Source organism: Frieseomelitta varia, unplaced genomic scaffold (genome assembly GCF_011392965.1).
Source record: "Frieseomelitta varia isolate USP_RPSP 00005682 unplaced genomic scaffold, Fvar_1.2 scaffold_850, whole genome shotgun sequence".
Lineage (NCBI taxonomy): Eukaryota > Metazoa > Arthropoda > Insecta > Hymenoptera > Apidae > Frieseomelitta > Frieseomelitta varia.
In genome coordinates this window covers 29,781-50,596 of record NW_025110646.1, presented here as the reverse complement: position 1 = coordinate 50,596, position 20,816 = coordinate 29,781, and the positions used below count along the sequence as shown (strand labels likewise).

At 38.8% G+C, this 20,816-nt stretch overlaps 3 protein-coding genes and 1 long non-coding RNA gene across 5 annotated transcripts; 2 read left to right on the top strand and 2 right to left on the bottom strand.

The window, feature by feature from the left end:
* Nucleotides 1-942: 942 nt before the first annotated feature.
* Nucleotides 943-11,788, bottom strand: LOC122536547 (ABC transporter G family member 3-like). The gene is made up of 25 exons (XM_043668982.1): nt 11,055-11,788; nt 10,438-10,711; nt 9,961-10,271; nt 9,556-9,754; nt 9,339-9,477; nt 8,769-9,099; nt 8,471-8,602; nt 8,135-8,363; nt 7,925-8,030; nt 7,585-7,756; nt 7,367-7,474; nt 5,393-5,558; nt 5,266-5,314; nt 5,102-5,151; nt 4,872-5,011; nt 4,572-4,742; nt 4,091-4,329; nt 3,844-4,018; nt 3,700-3,737; nt 3,137-3,245; nt 2,676-2,903; nt 2,448-2,583; nt 2,265-2,370; nt 1,975-2,075; nt 943-1,185 (listed from the first exon to the last, which is right to left on the bottom strand). Exons 1-25 carry the CDS (start codon nt 11,151-11,153, stop codon nt 1,010-1,012), a joined length of 3,984 nt encoding a protein of 1,327 aa, XP_043524917.1. The 5' UTR covers nt 11,154-11,788; the 3' UTR covers nt 943-1,009.
* Nucleotides 11,789-11,849: 61 nt separating this feature from the next.
* Nucleotides 11,850-12,743, top strand: LOC122536567. The gene is made up of 2 exons (XR_006308422.1): nt 11,850-12,599; nt 12,650-12,743. It is a non-coding gene; the product is annotated as an uncharacterized LOC122536567 (long non-coding RNA).
* On the bottom strand, nt 12,192-20,687 carry LOC122536555 (phosphatidylinositol 4,5-bisphosphate 3-kinase catalytic subunit delta isoform). 2 transcript variants are annotated; one of them, XM_043669014.1, is made up of 11 exons: nt 20,462-20,687; nt 19,809-19,970; nt 19,237-19,695; nt 16,098-16,529; nt 15,529-15,959; nt 15,138-15,431; nt 14,748-15,026; nt 14,301-14,570; nt 13,891-14,205; nt 13,324-13,786; nt 12,192-13,214 (listed from the first exon to the last, which is right to left on the bottom strand). In XM_043669014.1, the coding sequence occupies exons 2-11, from the start codon at nt 19,950-19,952 to the stop codon at nt 13,083-13,085; spliced, it is 3,219 nt and encodes a 1,072-aa protein (XP_043524949.1). In that variant the 5' UTR covers nt 19,953-19,970; nt 20,462-20,687; the 3' UTR covers nt 12,192-13,082. The 2 variants fall into 2 exon arrangements, with proteins under 2 accessions (XP_043524949.1, XP_043524948.1); XM_043669013.1 differs by having other exon boundaries at nt 19,809-20,687.
* Nucleotides 16,785-19,225, top strand: LOC122536559 (protein Spindly-like). Its single transcript, XM_043669018.1, has 6 exons — nt 16,785-17,230; nt 17,382-17,685; nt 17,796-17,916; nt 18,009-18,315; nt 18,412-18,568; nt 18,641-19,225. The coding sequence occupies exons 1-6, from the start codon at nt 16,968-16,970 to the stop codon at nt 19,130-19,132; spliced, it is 1,644 nt and encodes a 547-aa protein (XP_043524953.1). The 5' UTR covers nt 16,785-16,967; the 3' UTR covers nt 19,133-19,225.
* Nucleotides 20,688-20,816: the final 129 nt, after the last annotated feature.

Here is a 20,816-nt window from a genome sequence, read left to right as displayed (position 1 = left end):
CATGAGAGCAGGAAGCTCCAGAAATTATGTTTATCCAGAAATTAAATTTATCCAGAAATTGTCAAGTAGAGATTACCAGTAAGACAGTTTTTGTTTTTCAATACATTTTAAAATAGTGAGAATTACTTGAAGAAGTTGCTGCATTTATTCAAATCATAACCTAATAGATTTGTTACAGACATTTCCCACCGGGTTTCTATTTAATGGTATTTGCAATGATTTCCTGTGGGCCACGATTACATATATTGCTCCTCGCATCGAATTGTAAGTCACATCTATTTTTATCTTTCTGGTTGTTTAATTACGATTACTTGAATTATCACGAATAAAAGTAAAAATATCTAATCTAATAATTTCAAAAGTGAACCGAACGTTTATAATTAACGTTCGTCATGTTAAATCAAAAGGATGTAACTGTGGCCTAAATCGAGCCATTAATGCCAAGTAGCACGAAAATAGTTTATTTATATGTATGTTATAATTGCATCGAAACTAAAGATATAATAATTTATATTCCGAATGTATAATATAAAATCAGTGCCTGTCATATTGTTAAATGTCAAAAGTTTCTTCCTTAAAGTTAAGTTGTTTGTCAAACTATTTTCCGGTTAGATACGCCTAATTAACATGGCAGTATACAGTCGAAATGCATTAAAATTGAAAAATATTAAAATAACGTTTCACGCAAAGCCATAGATAAGTATAGAGTAGACGTGACATCTTATGGAAGTTTGCGTCGCGTAACCTGAAATACCGACATGGTAAAGAAATCATTGGTTTTTTAGTGCACTCTATGTGTAAGTCACAGACTACGTATTAAAAAGAGTTGTATATGTATTTTACGAATTCACGTTGATTTTCGCAGATAGTATACTAAAATTCTAAAGTGATTAATATTTTATTATTAATAAGTATTATTTAATACATTATATCACTACATAGAAGTGCAAATAGAAATAAATCATTGATAATTGGCATCACGATATAGATCGTCATAGGTAATAATTTTTCATTTGCTTCTACAACGATTCCACAGACACACGCAAGCGAGAATGTGAAATATGAAATAAATAACGACCATCGACAGCATATCTATCCAAAAATTCGTTTCATCGAAATCGTAACGATGTAGCACATCGATCCCTTCGGTGATGCAAGGCAACTCAGAATCAGTTGTTTCACAAGCTGGAAATGTAGAATAGAAACGATACATCGTTAGCATTAGGGGTGTGCAAGTACCCGACTATTTCGGATCGAGTTGGAAAAAGTTCAAGAGGGACATATCCAACTGTCTCCCAATATTATCCAATGTATTTCGCATTAATAAATATACATCTGAAATTAACTTAGGAGCACTTAAACTAGGATTCACTTTTATTTTTCTTAGAATAATGCGTTTGTCTCGGTCGTTAAGTTTTCGTCGGCCGACCTTTCTGAGGAATTGATTCAATTCGTGCTAGAAATATAGACATTAGTTGGTGGAAATGCAATACGATATGCCAGATTCCCACTATTGCCTTTAGCTGCAAAAAAATTTCTCGCTCTACCTGTTTACTCAAACTACGAGTAAAAGACTATTTTTCTTATCCGAATATATAATAATACCAACTCGAGCGAAATTAATATCACAAAATGTTGAGCAATGTTGTATCTTTTTTACATTATCATTTAGAGTAAATATTATTACATTTGAACAAAAAAAAAATATATGTATATTAAATATTATGAATAATTGATTTCGATAACGCATTATAATCCCTATCATATCCCATTTGAACTTTTTCCAACTCGATCCGAAATAGACGAACTACCGGAAATTGTCGGGCTACTCGAAATCATCGGGTTACCCGAAATCTTCGGGGTACCCGCCCGAGCCGGCCCGACTTTGTGTAAGCCAAAACAGAACAGTTGGGCACTCCCCCCCCCCCCACACACACCTCCCCCTCAAATATATATTAGCAAATTGAAACTTACATATATTATGCACACCGTTCCACTGTAGAATGCTAAGTGCTTCACTAGAGTGCAGTAGCCAGGAAATGTATTTTACCCATCGAACGTATACCGGCAACGATCTGAAATGTGCAAGTGAAATTGTTAGTTTCGATTTGAATTTTGAATTCATTTCTGTTTCACCAGGACAGATATACGCACTTCATATACGCAACAACACACACGCACGCTCTCTCCTTCTCTTACCACCTTAATATAAAATCATCACTAGAATCTAGAATGTAGAATATAAACCATAACATTTCAAGTACCCTAGTTTGAGAAAAGGACCCATAGTGATCATGAGAATATAGTCGAATGGTATCAGGTATGCCATCGCCAACGGTACGCTCTCAAATGCCGTGGAAAAGAAACATCCTGAAATGTATTATCGTTACTGCCGCTTAAATCTTTTTTTTTCAAATTAACTTTATTATGCAAACGAATTGTTTTACCGCACGCAGTCGATACGTTTATAGTAAGTAGAAGTACGAGCAATGTGAGTCCAAAAGTCTCGGCGTCGTCTCGTAATCCAGCTAACCAATATACAATCGTTGCAAACAATATCGGCTCTATTATTAAACCAGGTATCTGTGCGACCGATGCGTTAGATTTATTTAGTGAGATCGTGTCTCCTTCAACGTTAAATCAATGGAAAAATGAGTGACGATTTTTTTACTTGCCAAAGAGAGTATACGCGCGGTGTAGTACAAATGAACCGGATACATTCCAGCTCGGTACTCCCTTCGAAGGAGCGGTAACTCCTGCGGTATCAAAGCTAATGTAGCGTACATTGGGAAAAACGCGTTTTCAGAAACCAAGATAAAAAGGACACCTTGCGTAGCTTGAATTCCAAGTTGGTCGAAATTTACAGCACCCACGAAACACAAGCCGGCAATTGCCGCGACACTCTGTTCGACAATTTGTTGTCTTAGCATTAGTCGTTTACTTTTTCGCATGATAATAATAATAATAATAATAATAATAATAATGATAGTAATGTATCGTACAATCTATGACAAAGCCATGTATCGTACATTGTACATTGCAAATTTCATCATTTTCTTATATGCCATTCGATATTGCAGACTATACGTATGATCAAATTTCATCACTATCATTTGCACGTGCATTATTTACTTACCACTTTTTGAAGTATTCGAATTATTTGTATCGATGGATCTCTCGAAACTTGCAAGAAATCTCGATAAATCAACCAGTAAAGTCGTGAACAGTATCGTGCTTCTTTTGTTCTACGTTAAATAGTTGGTGGTGTACATATATATATGTGTATACTTGTATGAACACACACATAATACATCCATACATACATGTGACAACAGATAAACGAGCCGTTCGTGTTTACTCAAATTAATTTTAGTTGGATCAACTCTACGAAACAAACAATGAAAAGGAAACGAATCGAATGCTTGATACCTGTAGGTATCTAATTTCTTTCAAAGAGAAATTTAATAATAAACGTCGTAGGATATATTACTACAGGAGTAGTATTATACTACACATCTAACGACACGCAAAAGCATAAAATGGCGTAGTAATAGTCCAAGAGTGGATGGACTTAATCACTTTATCGTCTGAACGGCTCGAATATGTATCGTGCGTACGATATGAATATATTATGACCAATAACGTTAAACAGCAACAAGTAGCGGCAACAAGTTGCTTGAAATTTTTGCAAATACTCACGTGATCAATTTAGCATCGAAAAGTAATTTCGATCTATGCTGGAAATAAAAAGGACATTTCGATTATTACCTACGTACCTACATAGACAAAGGTTAAACGTACTGCAGGGAAAGGAAGATCTTTTTTTTTTTTGCTCGCACCCACCGATTCTATCTGTTTCTCTAAAATGCGATCGATCTCGTTAGAAATTTTACTAGTTGAGAAAACGTCGCATATGTTGTGAGCCACTTCCTCGCCGTTCTCATTCTTCGAGCCTGTGGCGACAATCGCTACCAAAAAGTCGGCGGGATTATATTTTCGTGGACACTCGTATCCTTGGCTGCAAAACAAACAACAATTTGTCTTTTAATGGAAAAAAATATCATCTTGCAAGGGCGTGGCAAGGGAGTACCTTGCAAAAAATTCCACTGCTTGATCGATTCGACCTGCAAATGCAACCCGACCTTCGGCAATTAGTATTATTCGATCGAACGAACTGAATATAACGGAACTCGGTTGATGTATGGTACACAACACTGTTCGTCCTTTCGCTGCAAACGATTTCAGTTGAGCGATCAGACAATTGGCCGAGTGGGAGTCTTGTCCAGTTGTTGGCTCGTCCAAGAATAATATTTTCGGATCTGTTAACAACTGAATAAAATCTCTCAATAGGTTGCGTCGCGTCGCGTCGCGTCGTCAAAGAATTATAGACGACCATAATTGACAACGACGGAAAACAGAAGGAAAAGGCAAGAACAGGAGCGGCAGAAACAAGAACGAAGAACAAGTAATTAGCGAAAGGTCTGAAAGTGAGACAACAAGATCAAATATTATCTATATCTATAAATAAGTAGTATCTATGTAAAGAGAAATGATGGCTGGATGGATCATACTTCCGTGGCAAAGGACAACCTCTTTCTTTCACCGCCAGATAGTACTTTGTCGTCGATGCCACTACCAATTCGTACATCGCGTCTACTCGTTAAACCAACATCTTTCAATAAATCGTCGATTTTCCTTCCAATGTCCAACACTCGCATATTTCCGTTTAGTTTCATTCGGGCCTGCATCGACAAGCGAAACACAAAAGCGAAAAGTGAGAGAAAAAAAAGAAAATCACTTGCAACACTTGCACGTGTACATACATACGCGTGCGACTCACATTTGAATTTTAGCATTTAGCTGGTTCTTACCATGAACCAAAGATGTTCGACCACTGTCATCGCCGCAACAAATATATCCTCTTGGTGCATGTAACCGCTATTCTGCATCATGTAAGAAGAATCGACCGGCATCCCGTTTACCCGTATATCGCCGTGAATTAAAAATTCCGCTACAAAGAATCGAGAACCAATGTCCAAAAAGTAAGTGTAAAAAATTGTGTCTGCGTGGCGAGGAAACAGGGGAGGGAAGAAATACTTACATCCGGCGCGGAAAGCCAGCGCTGCCATCAATGAACTTTTACCGGCACCGCTGGATCGAAACAAAAAAGTTTCGTAAAACGAGGAAGAAAAATAGATAGAGATTTGTAAACCGTGTTCAATTCAAGACGGGAATGTTAAAATATTTTTTTTAATGAAACATTACCTCGCACCAATTATTGCTGTCAAGTCGCCGGGTTTTGCCGCACCTTTCACTGAAATCGAAAAATCGCGAACCGTCGGTTTCAATTATCGAGTGATGATCTTTCGCGAGAGCGTCACAATTTACACACCGTTGTTAATTAGTTGCTTGCATATGTTTCTTCGTCCACGATCCATCGCGTACACAGAAAGATTTCTCCAGGAGAGTGTCACATCCCCCAAACGAACCGCACCCTCTTCTGCAGGCTGCTCATCTTTCAAAACGGACATTGCGACCGATCGTGCATAGAAATCGATCTTTTACCCTTAATTATCTTTCACCAATTACACTAGGTTTCACTAGGTTCAATAAAGTAATCGAACCAAGTAATCGAACAGCCGATTGAACCGAATTACTCCAGAGACAAGATTGTTACTGAACGCTACGTTACTGTGCGACAGCTCCTCTTGGTTTCCCACTCAACTGAAGGGAACTTTGAAGCGGATATATGTGTACCTATACATGTAACATGTATGTATATATATATATATATATATATATATATATATATATATATATCATATTGTATATCTGTAATCCATATGATCTTTCTATCATTCTTACTCACAACTGCAAGATATTTATTTAATTAACGTGCGTATGCTACAACACACTACGTATCTATTACAAAATTTGCGGTCATCATTGTGCTCTCGTTATTTCAATAACGGAACGAAGAATGCGATCATTCTGCGATCATCGAATGAAAGAAGAGTTTCTTAAATTGAGCATTATTCCGTGACAAAAAATAGACGAGAAATGCACTTTACCTACTAAATTATCAATTGCGAACAAACATATACGACGCGTAGAATGAAAAGAAAGTAACTGTAAAGAGAAATGAGAGGAAATCTGATTAGATCGTATTATATTATATAGTAATCGAAGACGGAAACCTTATACGAGTCTTGTACAAGTCGTAAGAATTCCTCGTTCCACGATACCTTTTCACGGCAGTGCCTTTTATGCATGCATATATGCATGTATGCACGTGTCTATGCATATAGGTGTCTACGAGGCGAAATAAAGCCTAATTAAGTGTGAGTTTTCGTTATGCAGTATCACAATCGTTGCTTGTAATTCAGTCAAATCAAAAGGCAGAACGTTCCAATAAATTAGAGATGATTAAATTTTCAATCGAACGACAACAGAAATGTCGCGGCAGAGATTTCAAACTTTACGATTTAATGCAAAATATACTCGACCATATTCGTATATGCTCAGACGTTTATTATATCGTCGAACGAACATGTGTATTGCTATGCGCCATGTCCGGTCATTGCTACTTCTTTTCTACGTACACACAGTCGCACGGTGTAAATAACAACCGGTTTGTTAACCGATATTCGAGTTTTTCACCCGAGAGGGTGGTCAACTATGGTGTGCCTGTTTCTTACCATCTACCGTTTGTCACCCGCAAAATTTAACAGGAAATGCCGAGTAGGTAGATACTTGCGTGTAGGAAGCGTATATACTTGCATATACGCTATATCGGTCTAGTTCGAGTTCGAGTTACCAATCCAATCTCGCGTTATTTCTTGCTCTTTTCCTTTTTCCCTCTCTTATCGACGTATCAGATATTAAAGTCAGTAAAAATACTTGTTTATTTTATAGAAATTTTCTTTGATTTTCATGCGAGGTTCTCACACATAGGTAAAAAATAAAAATATAAATATACGTGTACATATATTGTATGTATCTGTATAAATATATTGTACATGTACATAGGAGGTACGTGTAATATACAAAACAACCCCGTGTATATGTGTGTGTGTATGCGTGTATGTAATAATTTACATATAGTTTGATATCAATCGAAACTGAATTGCGTAAAATAGTTCAAACTATTTAAAAAAAAACAAGAAGATACAGATAACAAGAAAATGCAAAAGACGTACAAAATAAATAGCGTCGCAAGACGAGAAACACCTGCCCGTTGAAAAACGGCACCATTTGTGCGAGGTTGTGTCTTGATACAGCAACAGCAACAGCAACAGCAACAGCAGCTGTGAGAAAATATTTAGAAATACGCTCGATCTGTCGTATTTATTTTCCCTCGTTTCTATCTTTGCTTGGCATTTGTCCACGTCTTTGACAGTAAAGCCAGAAATGCCAAAAAACGGAATGCGATAATTAAGGAGAATAGACAGACAATATCGGTCCAGAAGTGTTCCTAAAAAAAATGGAAAACAAGTTCAAGTAAAGGCGAATATATTGACAGACGCGAAGGGACAAGTGTACAGAGCAAGATAACGAACAACACAACGAACGGTGGGTGGGTACCTGTTTAAAGTTGAACGTTTGCAAAACCATTCGACCAGATTTAGGACAAGTTGCGTTACTTCTCGTGCATTCTATAGACTCTACTTCGGACCACTGATTAATAAGGAGAGCCTCGTTGCCGTAACGAAACCACGATAAATAAGAGAACCATTCAAAGTAAACTGGAACGGATCTAAAAGATGTCACACGTCAGCTTTGAGCTTACATAGCTACGTACGTTACATGCATACATATGTGCATATAATATTGAAAATTGAAAGATGCGTGACGCGTGTATGATACATATTCAGTGTGTCGATATTTATTAGATTCGATTGAAGAAAGAGTTCATTCTTCTTACGCTGTATTTAGAAAGAATCCCCCAAACAGCAAGAATGGTATTATTACCGGTGGCCCGATGGACAACGCCATAGACAAATTGCTGCTGACGCAGGATATTAAGTAGCCTGGAAAATATACTTACTTTTAGAAAATAACTAGACAGACAACCAGATGTGCATATATTTACTGCATATATTTACAACCACGTGTGGAGAAAAACAAAACGTACCGAAAGACGTGGAAACGTTTGCGACAAGCGCAACGATACCAGCGGTAATGAAAAAGTGATCGATCCCCGGATACAAGCCAATCATGGGATATGCGATGACAGTGAAAAGAAGCGGGACCGCGATGAAGATGGGCGCCTCTGCGAGTGTCTTGCATAAAAAGTACACGTCGGTGCGATACATACCGTTTCGATGTTCTCGCAAAAATATCGGCAATTCCGTGCAGAAAACCTGTAGTCGACAGTACAAAGTGAACAATACGACTTTCTTTTTCTTCAGTTCTGACGCTTACATAGCACATACGTCAAGTTAGATACAAATAAGTAAGTAAATTTTACATTGATCACGGCAAAAACGTTCTGGAAGGTCATGTTGGTGAGAAATATGAACAAAGCACCATTGATGTTCATTACGCCGTCCTGGTCTAACCGCTGATTGAAATAAACGATTCCAACCAGTAAAGATACCATCTGAAAGAAACGATATATATATATATATACATGTAACACGTTCGAAGATGAACCTAAATCGTTCCTACTTTTTGTCAACTCAACGAGTCCAATTCAGTTTACGTATACGATTATTAGTTGAAACGCGGTACACATCGATATTTTTGTTGGAATAATCGACACTTACGACCGTCTGTAATAGACGAACTTTAATGAGGATCGGTTCCTTGATAACCGATAACCAAGAACGCCATAAAACTGCACGAAATTGTTCGCACCAACTTGCTTTGTACAGCGATCGATTCTTCGAGTACTTTGAGTCTCGCAGAGAATCCTCGAATTCACCGTTTATCGCCTCTGCTTCCAACGCAATCTTAATGCCGTGTTCGCTCTTTTGGAAGGCGTCGCACACGGTGTTTATCGCATGACGGCAAGATATCTCTTCGCCCGGCACGACCGCTAACATTTGAACAAAGTAATCCGCCGGGTTATAATTGCTAGGGCAAGCGGCACCAAGTCTAGAAATAGAAATAGAAATAGAAATAGAAATGGAGATGGAGATGGAGATGGAGATGGAATCATTTCGCTGCTTTGAAAAATAATAATCCCGGCGATGGCAGGACGGTGGGAAAAATGTAGAAAACTTTTTAAATGGCGACGCCAGACTCCACGATCAACACATATGTGTGTATATTATTAGCGTACGAGTACGCTCATCTATACGTACCATATACGTATGCGTCTCTCGGTTACTTACGTCTCGAAGAAGCTGCACGCCTGCGACGTTGTGCCCATGAACGCCACTCGTCCCTCGGCCATCAATAAAATTCTATCGAAGAGGGCGAACAGTTCCGACGAGGGTTGGTGCAGAGTGGCGACGATAGTCTTGCCACGCGCTACGAGAACCTTTCTCAAACACATACTCTCCAACGAAACGTACGACGAAATTTATCCAACCGCACGAAATTACTTACCAGCCAAAGTTTTCAACACGGAAACCACTTGATGCGCCATGAAAGAATCGAGGCCTGACGTTGGCTCGTCGCAGAACATCAACGGCGGATCTGTAAGAACTTCTGACGCGAATGACAGCCTTTTCATTTCACCTCCGGAAAGACCTTTGATCCTACCTGGCTGGCCGATTACCGTGTTTCTGCATTTACTCAGAGCAAGCTGAAAACCAAAAGGAACGACTGTCTTCTTGTCATCAAGATACAAACTATGTTGTATTAACGGTTGCAAACATACCGACATGTTAACGCACATATTAACTTTTATCTAAACGGCCAATATATACTTGTGCTCGTGCTTACTATACTTGTATTTATATACAAGTATAAAAGTACTTACAGGCACTTGTAGGTACTTATTCGATATACCTCGTTAATTACTTGATGCACTCGATCAAATCTCTGCTCCATAGGTATCCTTCGATCCATGCGCACCATAGCTTGAAACAATAGATGTTCCTTGACGGTCAAAGTGCCGACGAACAGATCGTCCTGTTGCACGTACGCTGTCCTCGAGGTGAGTATCGTGGAAGATACTCTTCGTCCGTTGGCAGCCATCACGCCAGAAGCAGTTACTCCGCGGCCCGAGCGGAACGTCAGTGCGTTCAACAATGTCGTTTTCCCAGCACCCGATGATCCCATAATTACTAACAATTCACCTGGATACGCCACCCCACACACTGCAATTACATTTTCATCGACACGCTTTATCCATAATCGATAAATCCTCAATTACATTTCCATCATTATTCCCCTCGAATCCCTCCGATATACTTTTTATTCTCTATCTATCGATCTATCTATCGTTTCCACAATCGTTTGATCAAATCTTATTTACAATCGTACCGTCCTTCAACAGGTGTCTCCTTTCCGTCGGTTTCCTCCTCTTTGAAAACATCTCCCATGGTTTCTCGTTCATTCTGTCGGCGTACACGTTCAAGTCGCTCCACGTATACGTAATTGATTCGTTTTCGGTAGAACGAGGTGGTATCGTTAACGTTGCCGGCGGCGCTACCACTGCGTACGAACCATGTAAAATGGATTTTAATTTGAAGGAGGATGCATCCTCCTCGGAACCTGCTCTACACGATACTCCGGTTCTTTCATCACTTCTTCCTTCCTACGATCAAACGGGAGAACATGATTTGCACGAGTATACGACGCGCAGAAGCTCATTTCCTTATCTCTGTCTCTAGCTTTGTTCTTTGCATCTTGGATGCTTTCCTGCATCGTCGAGCAAGTTTCTGGAATCGAGTCGCTTCGCTTTTCAAATACAATTCGAAAATATGTGGATCATTATAATTTTCGTTCAAACGTCAAACGAAACGGAAGGCTCGGCGTATGTATATCTATTGATCACGATAGAGAAAGAAAAAAGAAAAAAAAAAAGAAAAAGACACAAAAAAAAAAGACACTTTCGGAAACGCGAGCGAATATTTCAATTTCAAGTTCGTATTACTTACCAACGAGATCGTATTGTACGAAATCGTTTGCGTTTTATCTCCGCCGCTAGCCACACTTCTCGACGAGATTAGGGGTTCAGTTTCTTCCGTAGCAGTCATATTTTCTTTCTCTTTTTTTTTCTTTTCAGTGCCGATTCAATCTTTCGATTCAGTCTTCAGTTTCATTGATGGTTTTCCTTCCTGTCACCGCACGTACCGTGCGACACAAAACTTTATGGCTTTTACGCGTTAGTGTCGTAATCGAATCACCAACGACGATCAATGTGCGCAAACAATTATGGCAGCACTTTTTGTTTAGCGTGCGATCAAATCCCAAGATCGATTAACTCTACGTAATCCTTTCCTTCGACGTCAGGCTTGGTCGTTGGACACCGGATATGCAGTTTGCTCGTCCCTTTGAAATTTTCAAGAAGAGGAACCACAAATATTCAAACGGATCGCGCCGTTTTACTGCCGTTTTACTTCCTCTTACTGCTGGTATTAAGCTTTAATTTAATTTAATAAGCGCGGCGGAATCTCAACGACGCATTTCGCGAAAAGTTATTCGATTCGACGTGTTCAACGCGGTGGGTCGCGAGAGTAGAACTTGGGCGGAAGGTAGCCGCAAACCGAGTAGGTAACATAACATTCTCGGATTGCCAGTCTCCCACCTCGCCAGTCTTCCGTCTCCATCGTCGTTGTTGTTTGTGTGCCAACTTATGTAACGTGACTCCAGTGATCCACGGGCTTACCGGCAACGCGACCAATAACGGAGTAAAAGAATCCACACGACGGCCTTGCGCACGTAATTACGTTTGACACAGAGTCATTTTTTTTTTTTTCCTCGTCGCCTTTCATCGATGAACTTGCACCGTTCGTTCTCAACTTGTTCTCTTACAATTTTCTCTTTCAACACCCTCTCTTTCGTGAATTCTCGTTTGCATTCACGTACTTGGAAAACGTACCCGGCAACTGCATCGTCCAAGGTGGGAAGTACAAACTTCACTTCAAAGATCAAACGTTACCACGCAACGTTTCCACGTTGGTGTTGCTTGGTTCCTTGCTTCTCGACTCGAAAGCAATTTAATTACACAAGACAACAAATGTTCCATAGGCTTTGACAAAGGTCGTTTCGGCCAATGAAAGAAGGAAAAGAAAGATGAAGAATAACTTCGTTTATTACAATCGATACAATAGTATTCCAGGATTCGGAAATTTCAAAGATTATGTCAGAATGTCTGCCAATCCTTTGCGAACATTCGAAAGATTGTTACAGTCGAAAGATTATAAGCCTGCTGGTAGAATGACACACAGCCATGATACTGCGACAATTTAGTCAAGCGGGCGAAACGTCTTGAAACATTCTTTTCAAGAAAACGCCTGCCCATCATCTTTTGTTTATGAGAATCCCGCGCTCGCAATGTCAACCTATGATATGTACTATATACGTATTTCTATTTTCCGTTCACTTATTATAAGTGAAGTTATAGAGGGGGAGAGGGAGAGAGAGAAAGGGGGAGGGAGGGGGGAGAGAGAGAGAGAGAGAGAGAGAGAGAGAGGACAAAGGTAAAGAGGTAAAGAGGGAGAGGGAGAGAGAGAGAGAGATTGAGATAGAGAAAGTACAGCTTATGAATGTAATTACTTACTTACAAGAATCGAATGTTTGCGCGCGCGCGGTGTGTATGAGATATTGAAAGAAAAGGTGTGAAAGAAAGACAATGATTTAAAGAATAAGACGCGACGCGCGTACACATACACGTTACAATCACATACGGCAACAAGAAAAATAGCTGCTGATTATCAACAAAGTCTATCTGATTTCCTTTTTGTGTTTCTCTTGCGTTTTTTTTTTTTTCTTTTTTTTTCTTCTTTTCTTTAGATCGAACGTGCGTGACCTTTTCGTGAAAAATCATTCGTTATGAATGAGTGAAATTTTCAACGATACAACGCGCATTCGTCGATAAGCGTGCCAATCGCATTCATTCGTTTCGTTTCATTTCATTTCACTTCATTTCGTTTTGTTTGACTGACTCGCGCGTTCACTTCCGTTCACGTTGTTTTATTGTTTTTCGACATGTTGTGAGAAGCCCAGTTTAAAGAAGTCTTCCACGAGTTACAGAGAGCTTCGTCGAATTTACTCCTAAAATGCTTTTGTGCCTCGCTTTCAGACATCTCAAGTACCTATAAGAAAAATTTACGAAAAGATTTATGAAAATGTTCGATTCGATATTCAAATTTTCCAACTTGTTTCTAAATTCAACAGAAAAGGAAGAAGAAACTGACAACATACCAAAGTATCTCTCAAATAGTTGAGATCTTTCTCTGACGATAATTCAGGTAATCCCGTTGATATCATCATGGCAAACAGTGACAATATCAGGCCTCCGTGCTGACGTAGAACGAGAAACGCTTGTTCGCAATGACTCTGAAATCGTTGAAATTCAACTGCTTGACCTTTCTTCGTTTGACCCTTGTTTATTACATGGACAAAATCATTGGTCAACACGAAGGGCACGCGTTCGCGTCTGAATCCAAATTTCTCTTTAAAATGTCCAAGTATGTGGCCAAAGTCAACGTGAAACAATTGACCGGTTTTCTTCACCATTATATTATCCGAATGTCTGTCCGCAATTCCAAGAACATACGTAGCCACGCAATAACCCGCACAGCTTAAAGTAAATTCCTCGATGGCTCTGTTCAGCGCTGCCTCCGTATGATTGTGATCTTTCAACCAAGCAAGTAAAGAGCCCCGCCTTTACAGACACAAAAATAATCGAAAGTAGTAAGAGTAAGTACAGATTGTTTGCAGACAGTAATGATAAATAATAGTTGATCACACTTTCGTTTGATTTTATACCTGAAAGCAGCAGTCGCCGAGAAAGTACCCTTTTCTTTTTGAATATTTGCAATCGTTTCGGCATTTAGGACCACTTCGATCATGCCGACCCTATTTTCCGTTGATATGCAACCGTACGGATTCATACGTAAATCCAAACCTTCCCTCTTCCACAGTTTATCCATGATTCGCAACATCTGCAGCGTAAGCATGTCTTGTCTCAAATCATCCCCGTGTTTCAATATCAAGTAAATATCATCGCCGAACGGATCAGCATTTTCAAAAACTAACCAAAGTGGTCGCATTTTACTGTCCATTACTCTACATTTCTCGATTCTGTAAAGAAAGTTTTTGTAAGAAACACATACTTTTTGTTTTTTCGAAGAAAATTCAAGTTTCTCTGCAACATCTTAACGCAAACTCATGCTCACTTGATCCGTTTCCATCGAAAGCTTGGATCCAATGGGTTCAAAACGTTTGACAACGCATCTTGACAATGAGGTTCTTGAATAAATTCTTGAAAACCTTGCAACGCGGCTTTCCGATCTTTTCGCTGTTTTATTTGTTCGGAAGCCGACTTCAATTTGCCCAAACATTCCATTTGTTTGAACAGCGATCGCATGTGCTGTTGACTTCCCCTACAATACGCTTCTAATATTAAGCCAAAACGAACCGATACAGCACCCACTTGCATCTCCGATCTAGCCACACATAAAACCATTCACAAAAGGAATTAAATATATTTTGCATAGAAATATACGTCAAATGATACGTACAAATGATATTACGTGAAAAATTATGCTACACATGTTACACGCGCCACATTAAAACGAACGTTTTTTCAATAAACGAATGCAAACGGAAAATGTAATACCAACCTAAGATGCCAGAATAAGAAATGACCAATCCTTCGATTATTAAGGGCGCGTCTCAGCAAGAACTCCGTCAAATCACAAGATAAATAATTTTCGTGTTTCAGCGCTTGTACCAACTGCAATAGATAAAGGCTCAAATCTTCGTCGCTGACATCCATTAAACAACGCACAGCAAAACTTCGAACATTTTGATCAGCGTAAGCATAATCCAACAATTCAAGTGCCTTTTCGACGGGTAATTTGGGCCACTGTTGCACTAGCGCCGTAGCTTCAGCTACTTCCCTGTATACGTCGAGAATCGGAAAGTAGATTTAAACGTTCTCTTTTTCTATGAAAATGGACGATGTTAAAATAACTCCTATCATTTGGTACTTCGAATATTTTGATTTTCACCTATGATCATTCCATTCCACGCAGTGCAACAACTTGGCCAACAACGTCGGTATTTCAAGGAGACAGTGATGCCTTAACGTCCACATTATCTTTCGCTCTTGCTCGTGAAGCTCGTGCAATGGATCTCTGTCTGCCAACAATCGAAGTTGTTCAAGTTGCTGGAGTTTACCGACGTCAGACTCTTTGTCAGGCTCTTCTTGAATCGACCGTTCAGCAGATGATTCTCGCAGCTTTCTCGCATACTCCACCATTTTCTCCGGCGTTGGATAAAGGACAGACTTGTCCTTTCCATAACTGAAAAGTGAAAACACACGATCACGCACACCATGTACATTTCATGACGAACATGATAAATGTTCGTGAGAGCAACGTGACAAGGAAACACACTTACTTTGGAAATGTCAACATCAAAGCAGCCGCTCTGTCTATGTGAGGATTCGACACTACCGTACCGAGAGGATGTAGAAGATCGTCGTTCTGCATATCCTCGGCGTACGTCCACGTGTAAAGCGTCATCGCTCCCGTTTTCAGTTGAGACTTGAAGTCGTATATGGTCGTGTTGGCCCAGCATAACGGATTTATAAAAAACTCTTGTTTGGTATCTTTAACTAATCTACGACTTTTCAGTCCTTTTGCAGTCTTGCTAATTTCATATAGAACGAAACACAGCCTGGCCATTCGCGGTATATCTCGCACCTTTATATCAAACCTTAACGGCTCTTCCCACTCGCAGCTACCATCCGAACTGACGATAGTTTCTTTAGTCTTCTGGCTTTCGCACAGTGACTTTCCACCATGAAAGAGACCAGCTTGAAGGCCAATCTGTGTAAACGAGAGAGAGAGAGAGAGAGAGAGAGAGAACAAAAAAAGAAAAACGTTAAAAAAGAAATGGAAATTGCCCAAATCCGTCTCGAAAGACGAATCACGTTTAACGATTACCAAATGCAACACGATTTATACCTCAACGGTGCGATGAGCTGCATCGCAATTCAATCGCGATATCGCGTTCACAGTAAAAACGAATGGTTCCTCGATTTTCCAAGCAGATATATGTTTACCCTTCTTGCGGAGGGTTAGCGTAGAAAAAGAAGGCCTTGTACGTTGCAAAGTGTCTGGCTCTACGTTCTCCGCCGTATTTTCTTGATCGACAGAGACGCTATCTCTGCTTAGAGTAACCAATGTAGGAATAATATCTTTCGCTAGGCAATCTTGAATGTAACTAAACTGTATCAAAGGATAGTCTCCTATTAAATACTCCTCCTGGCCGCAAACCTTCAGAGTAAAGTCATTCGGATGTCCCTTCGACATTAAAGTGTTTGCTCGCTTATTTAAAATAGATACCAGTAGCTGATATGGCGTCGTAGTGTGTGATATTTGAAACGTGAAAGCCGTCTGAAACGAAATTGCGATTACACGATTACACGAGAGAATTATATACGCGTGTCTTTTGGAAGGATGAAATAACTTTTCATTCGGTCACGCTTGATCCTTTCGAATGCCCCGCCATTTGTTTCCCGCCTTTCGGCGTGCCGAAACGCACGACGCTACGGAAGTAGACGTACAAGTAGACAGGAAGTGTGACGAAACAAGAGCCAGAGAAATATATAAAGGGAAAGAGCGAGGCAGACGGAGACGGAGGAAGGAGAGAAACTGAAGGTGCATTAACATAGAGGCAGAGAGATTCACGCTTCTCCCATAACTGCACTCTAATTTACGAAAGGAACGCGACGATATCAAGTAAACAACGTGTGCCTGTGTGAGTGTCGAATAACGTTCGTTTCGTGGCGTGCATTAAATTCGAATGTGCAGTAGGAGACTTAACCTTAAATCATGTCGACGGGTGATTCGACGAATGAAAAGTACAATGGAGAATACATCGAAGATCCCGGATCAGAGCTCGATCAGGATCGTTCCTACAATTTATTAAAAGTTGAACACGAAAGGTGCAAACAAGAGATTTACGATTTAAAACGAAAACTTCAATTAAACGAAGCGATGCTACGTGATGTTAACGAAGCAAACGAATCACTCGAGCGTTTATTTAACCAACGAATGTCCGAGAACGAACAGCTTATGTGCCAAGTTAAAGAAAAGTAAATACATGAAATTTTCATATAGGGGACAATCGTTTGTTAACCCCTTGTCCCAGGTTTTCCTTCTGTCAGTTCTTTCGTTTTACTTTCTTCTTTCTTTCTTTCTTTCTTTCTTTCTTTCTTTCTTTCTTTCTTTCTTTCTTCGTTTCAGACATCGCACCCTCGTGAAAGAATATGAAAACACCATTTCAAATTTGGAAACAAAATCAGCCGAACAAACGAGAGAAATTGAAGAATTACGACAACGAGCAGATCAATCCGCAACGAATCAATGCATATATATCGTAAATCATCAATCCGCAGATATTTCTCTCAACACAGACGATATCTCGTTGAAGAATCGCATCGATGAACTTTTATCAATTCAGCAAGAAGAGAGAAAGAAATACGAACACGCGGAACAATCGATCGCGGAATTGAAATCTCGATGTGAACATTACGAATGTTACGTTCAAGTGAGGAGCAAGTCAATGTATCTGTCAGCGAAAATCAAATTGTTTGCACTTGATCGTAAATCATAATCTCGTCGAATAAAATGTAAAATGTAATTTATTTTTATCGATAGGGTATCAAAGAACAATTGGACGAGAAAGATCAAATTTTGGAGGAAATACGCGCAGAACTTGCTTTGAAACGTTCAGAGGTGGAATCACTTCGAACAGATCCTACCCGTGAATCGTGCAAAGGTGAGTACGAATACTAACTACGATGCAATTTCGTAACCTTTCACAAGCTATTTAATTCAGTCGTTTCTTTTTTTTTTTTTTTTTCAACACAGGCAATTCATTATTTGCTGAAGTGGAAGATCGGCGACAGAATGTAGTAAGCAAAATGAATGCGTTGCGCGAAAAATACGCGGAACTGAAACGCACATGTAAATTGCAAATTGCGGAGATCAAATCACTGAGAACACAACGTGCTGCGATACTTAGAAAATTAGAGAACGATGCACATTATACACTGACAGAAAACATGGAATTGGTTCAAAAATACAAAAATAGAATATCAGATCTTGAAAACAAATTAAAGTCTGAGATCAAGAGGAACAGAGAATTCGACTCGAATTGCAGCGATGCATCTTTTAGGTACAAAGTACTAGTTAAATTTTACGAAATTTTTCATTTAATTTGTATTCTTCTACCTATTGTTTTCTTTTCTTTCTGCTCGATTTCGAAAATTAGATACTTTCAATCCCTGCTCGACACTAAGAAAAATGAAACGGTCGAACTTCGTATAAAAGTCGAAGATCTTTGTACAAAACTTTTGCTACAGGAGGAAACAAAAATAAGTATCACCAAACAATTACACTATTGGCGTTGCAAAGCTTCCTCGTTAGAGGTAATTTTTTCAATCTTTGGTAGTTGCAGAATAACAATGATTTTGATTCATCATTTTTATATATTTCCAAAGGATCAAATTCACGCCGTGCAAGCAAAGTTAAAATTAAGTGCTGCAAATGATGCGGAACATGAGGTTTTGAGAGAGCTCAAAGATCTCACGTATAAGTGCAACATCGATGATGAAACAACGACTGATGAAAAGCAATCCGTTCCTAACCAACGATCAAAGAATTCTGTTCAACCGTCGCTAAATTATTCTTTTGAAATTAAGCATACAGATTGTTCAATCGAGAATTCGGAAAGGTGTAAAGCTCACAGACAAAGAACAGACAAAGAAAATTGTAATCACAGCAGCGGAACTACAGAACTCAAAATTATCACACCCAAAAAGTCATGCAAGTTTCTATGTAACCAAACTACTGATAAGAACGAGGACAAACTTTTGGCCAAATTTCCTCACTCTACGAAGAATGCAACTACTCAAGAGAGTAAGATTTTGCCAGGTGCCGCAGAATGTGAATATCCTGTTATTTATATACCAGCTAATCTCAATGATGAATAAAAATTTATAATGTATAAAAATTACGAACGTCTCCGGTACAAAGAAATAATTTAATTTTTATATGCATAAGCGTAATAAAAGTAATAAAGCAACTGTGGTCTTACCTCTGTATTTTCAAATTTAGTGACAAGAACAATGTTTCCATCTTTTAGTCGACATTCGATATTTTTTGGTATCGTGGCAGTTGGTGCTAATCGTGTAGGAAACTGATAACGTACTTTTTCCATCCAAGATTTCTTTTGCCTCGCCATCGCAACTTCATCCCCTAACACTCTCATTTTCCATCTAAAGTCATTCACTTCGGAATTTCTTAAAGCTGTAAACTCGTGTAATCCTTTTCCAATAAGAAGACCAATTTGAGAATCTAAATTTCTATCACTTTTAACACCTTCGCGTTCTATAACTTTGAGCACAGAACAAAATGGTTTTATGTCACATAAACGTCTAGTTTCGTCTCTCAATTCCTCTGCTTCTGCGTTAGAGTTGATGCATGAGAATACGTAGGACGGAGCATCTTTCAACGTACCGTGAAGAGGATATTTACTGGCTTCATCCCAAAGGTCCTACGTAAAAACACATATAACATTGATACAATACAAAATATACACTCTTGCTTACAAAATGCAAAGATGTCAACGTCAATCTAGTAGTGACTCTATTAAATTTCTTCACCTACCTCTTTAATTTCAGCCAAGGTGATATTGCGGTTAGTCTCTAAGGGTATAACGACCCCATTTGGCATTAAACAAGTTAGTTCAACAACTTCTGTGGGTGATTTTGCCCAGAAATTGTAAGTATATGCACTCGGTATGTGTACCATCGTGTTAAATCTTCTCGATAGGATGTGGAAAAGTTTAATAAAATATAAAGAACAACAGCTCAAATGCAATTAATTGGAGAAAAAAGCACGAAATACATCGTGCAAGTCGCATTGCGACCGAAAGTATCCTTTCTCTTTCAACCAATATGACTTCATTGAAACAAGTTTGATAACAAGTTGTGCGATGCATAAAACATATGATTAGCGTCTCTTTTCTATGGATTTTTTTTCTTCATTCTCACGTCCGTACATACAGCTTTAAATTTCATTCGAGTCTAAATTTCGCAAGATTCTGAACTCGGGTTGAATAACAAACTCACTTACTCGAATGTTTATCAGTTATATTTGAAAAGTTTAGTCTATCGACATCTACCATCTAATAATATTACTTCAATACAAAATGTAACTTTATTAGACTCGAATCACAAACGAAGCTCATACAATCGCTTCTTTCCGTGTGCGATAACACTACTAGTCAGCCATTATTTTTATAAATGCATTCTACCCACCTACTTACACGTATATTTCAGCATATACGTGTGTATCAAAGCAAAATTAGTCCCTTTTCTATTGGATTTCATTTCAATCGAATTCTATGACGCTGTTTCTTTGCTTCTCTCATAATGCTTTCAATTTATATTTCTTACTGTATACTTAATTTAATAATCTCATATCATGATGTAATATTTCTAGTCCAAATATTGATCATTGTTTAATTTCACTATGCAAAATAAAAACATAAATATATGTGATAATATGAAAATCCCTACTTGGCTTTCAAATTAAAAAAGTTCTAGATGTCGTTATTTGCTGATTCAATTTGAGAAAAAAAAAGTTTCCAAATATAAATCAATCAACGTAAAA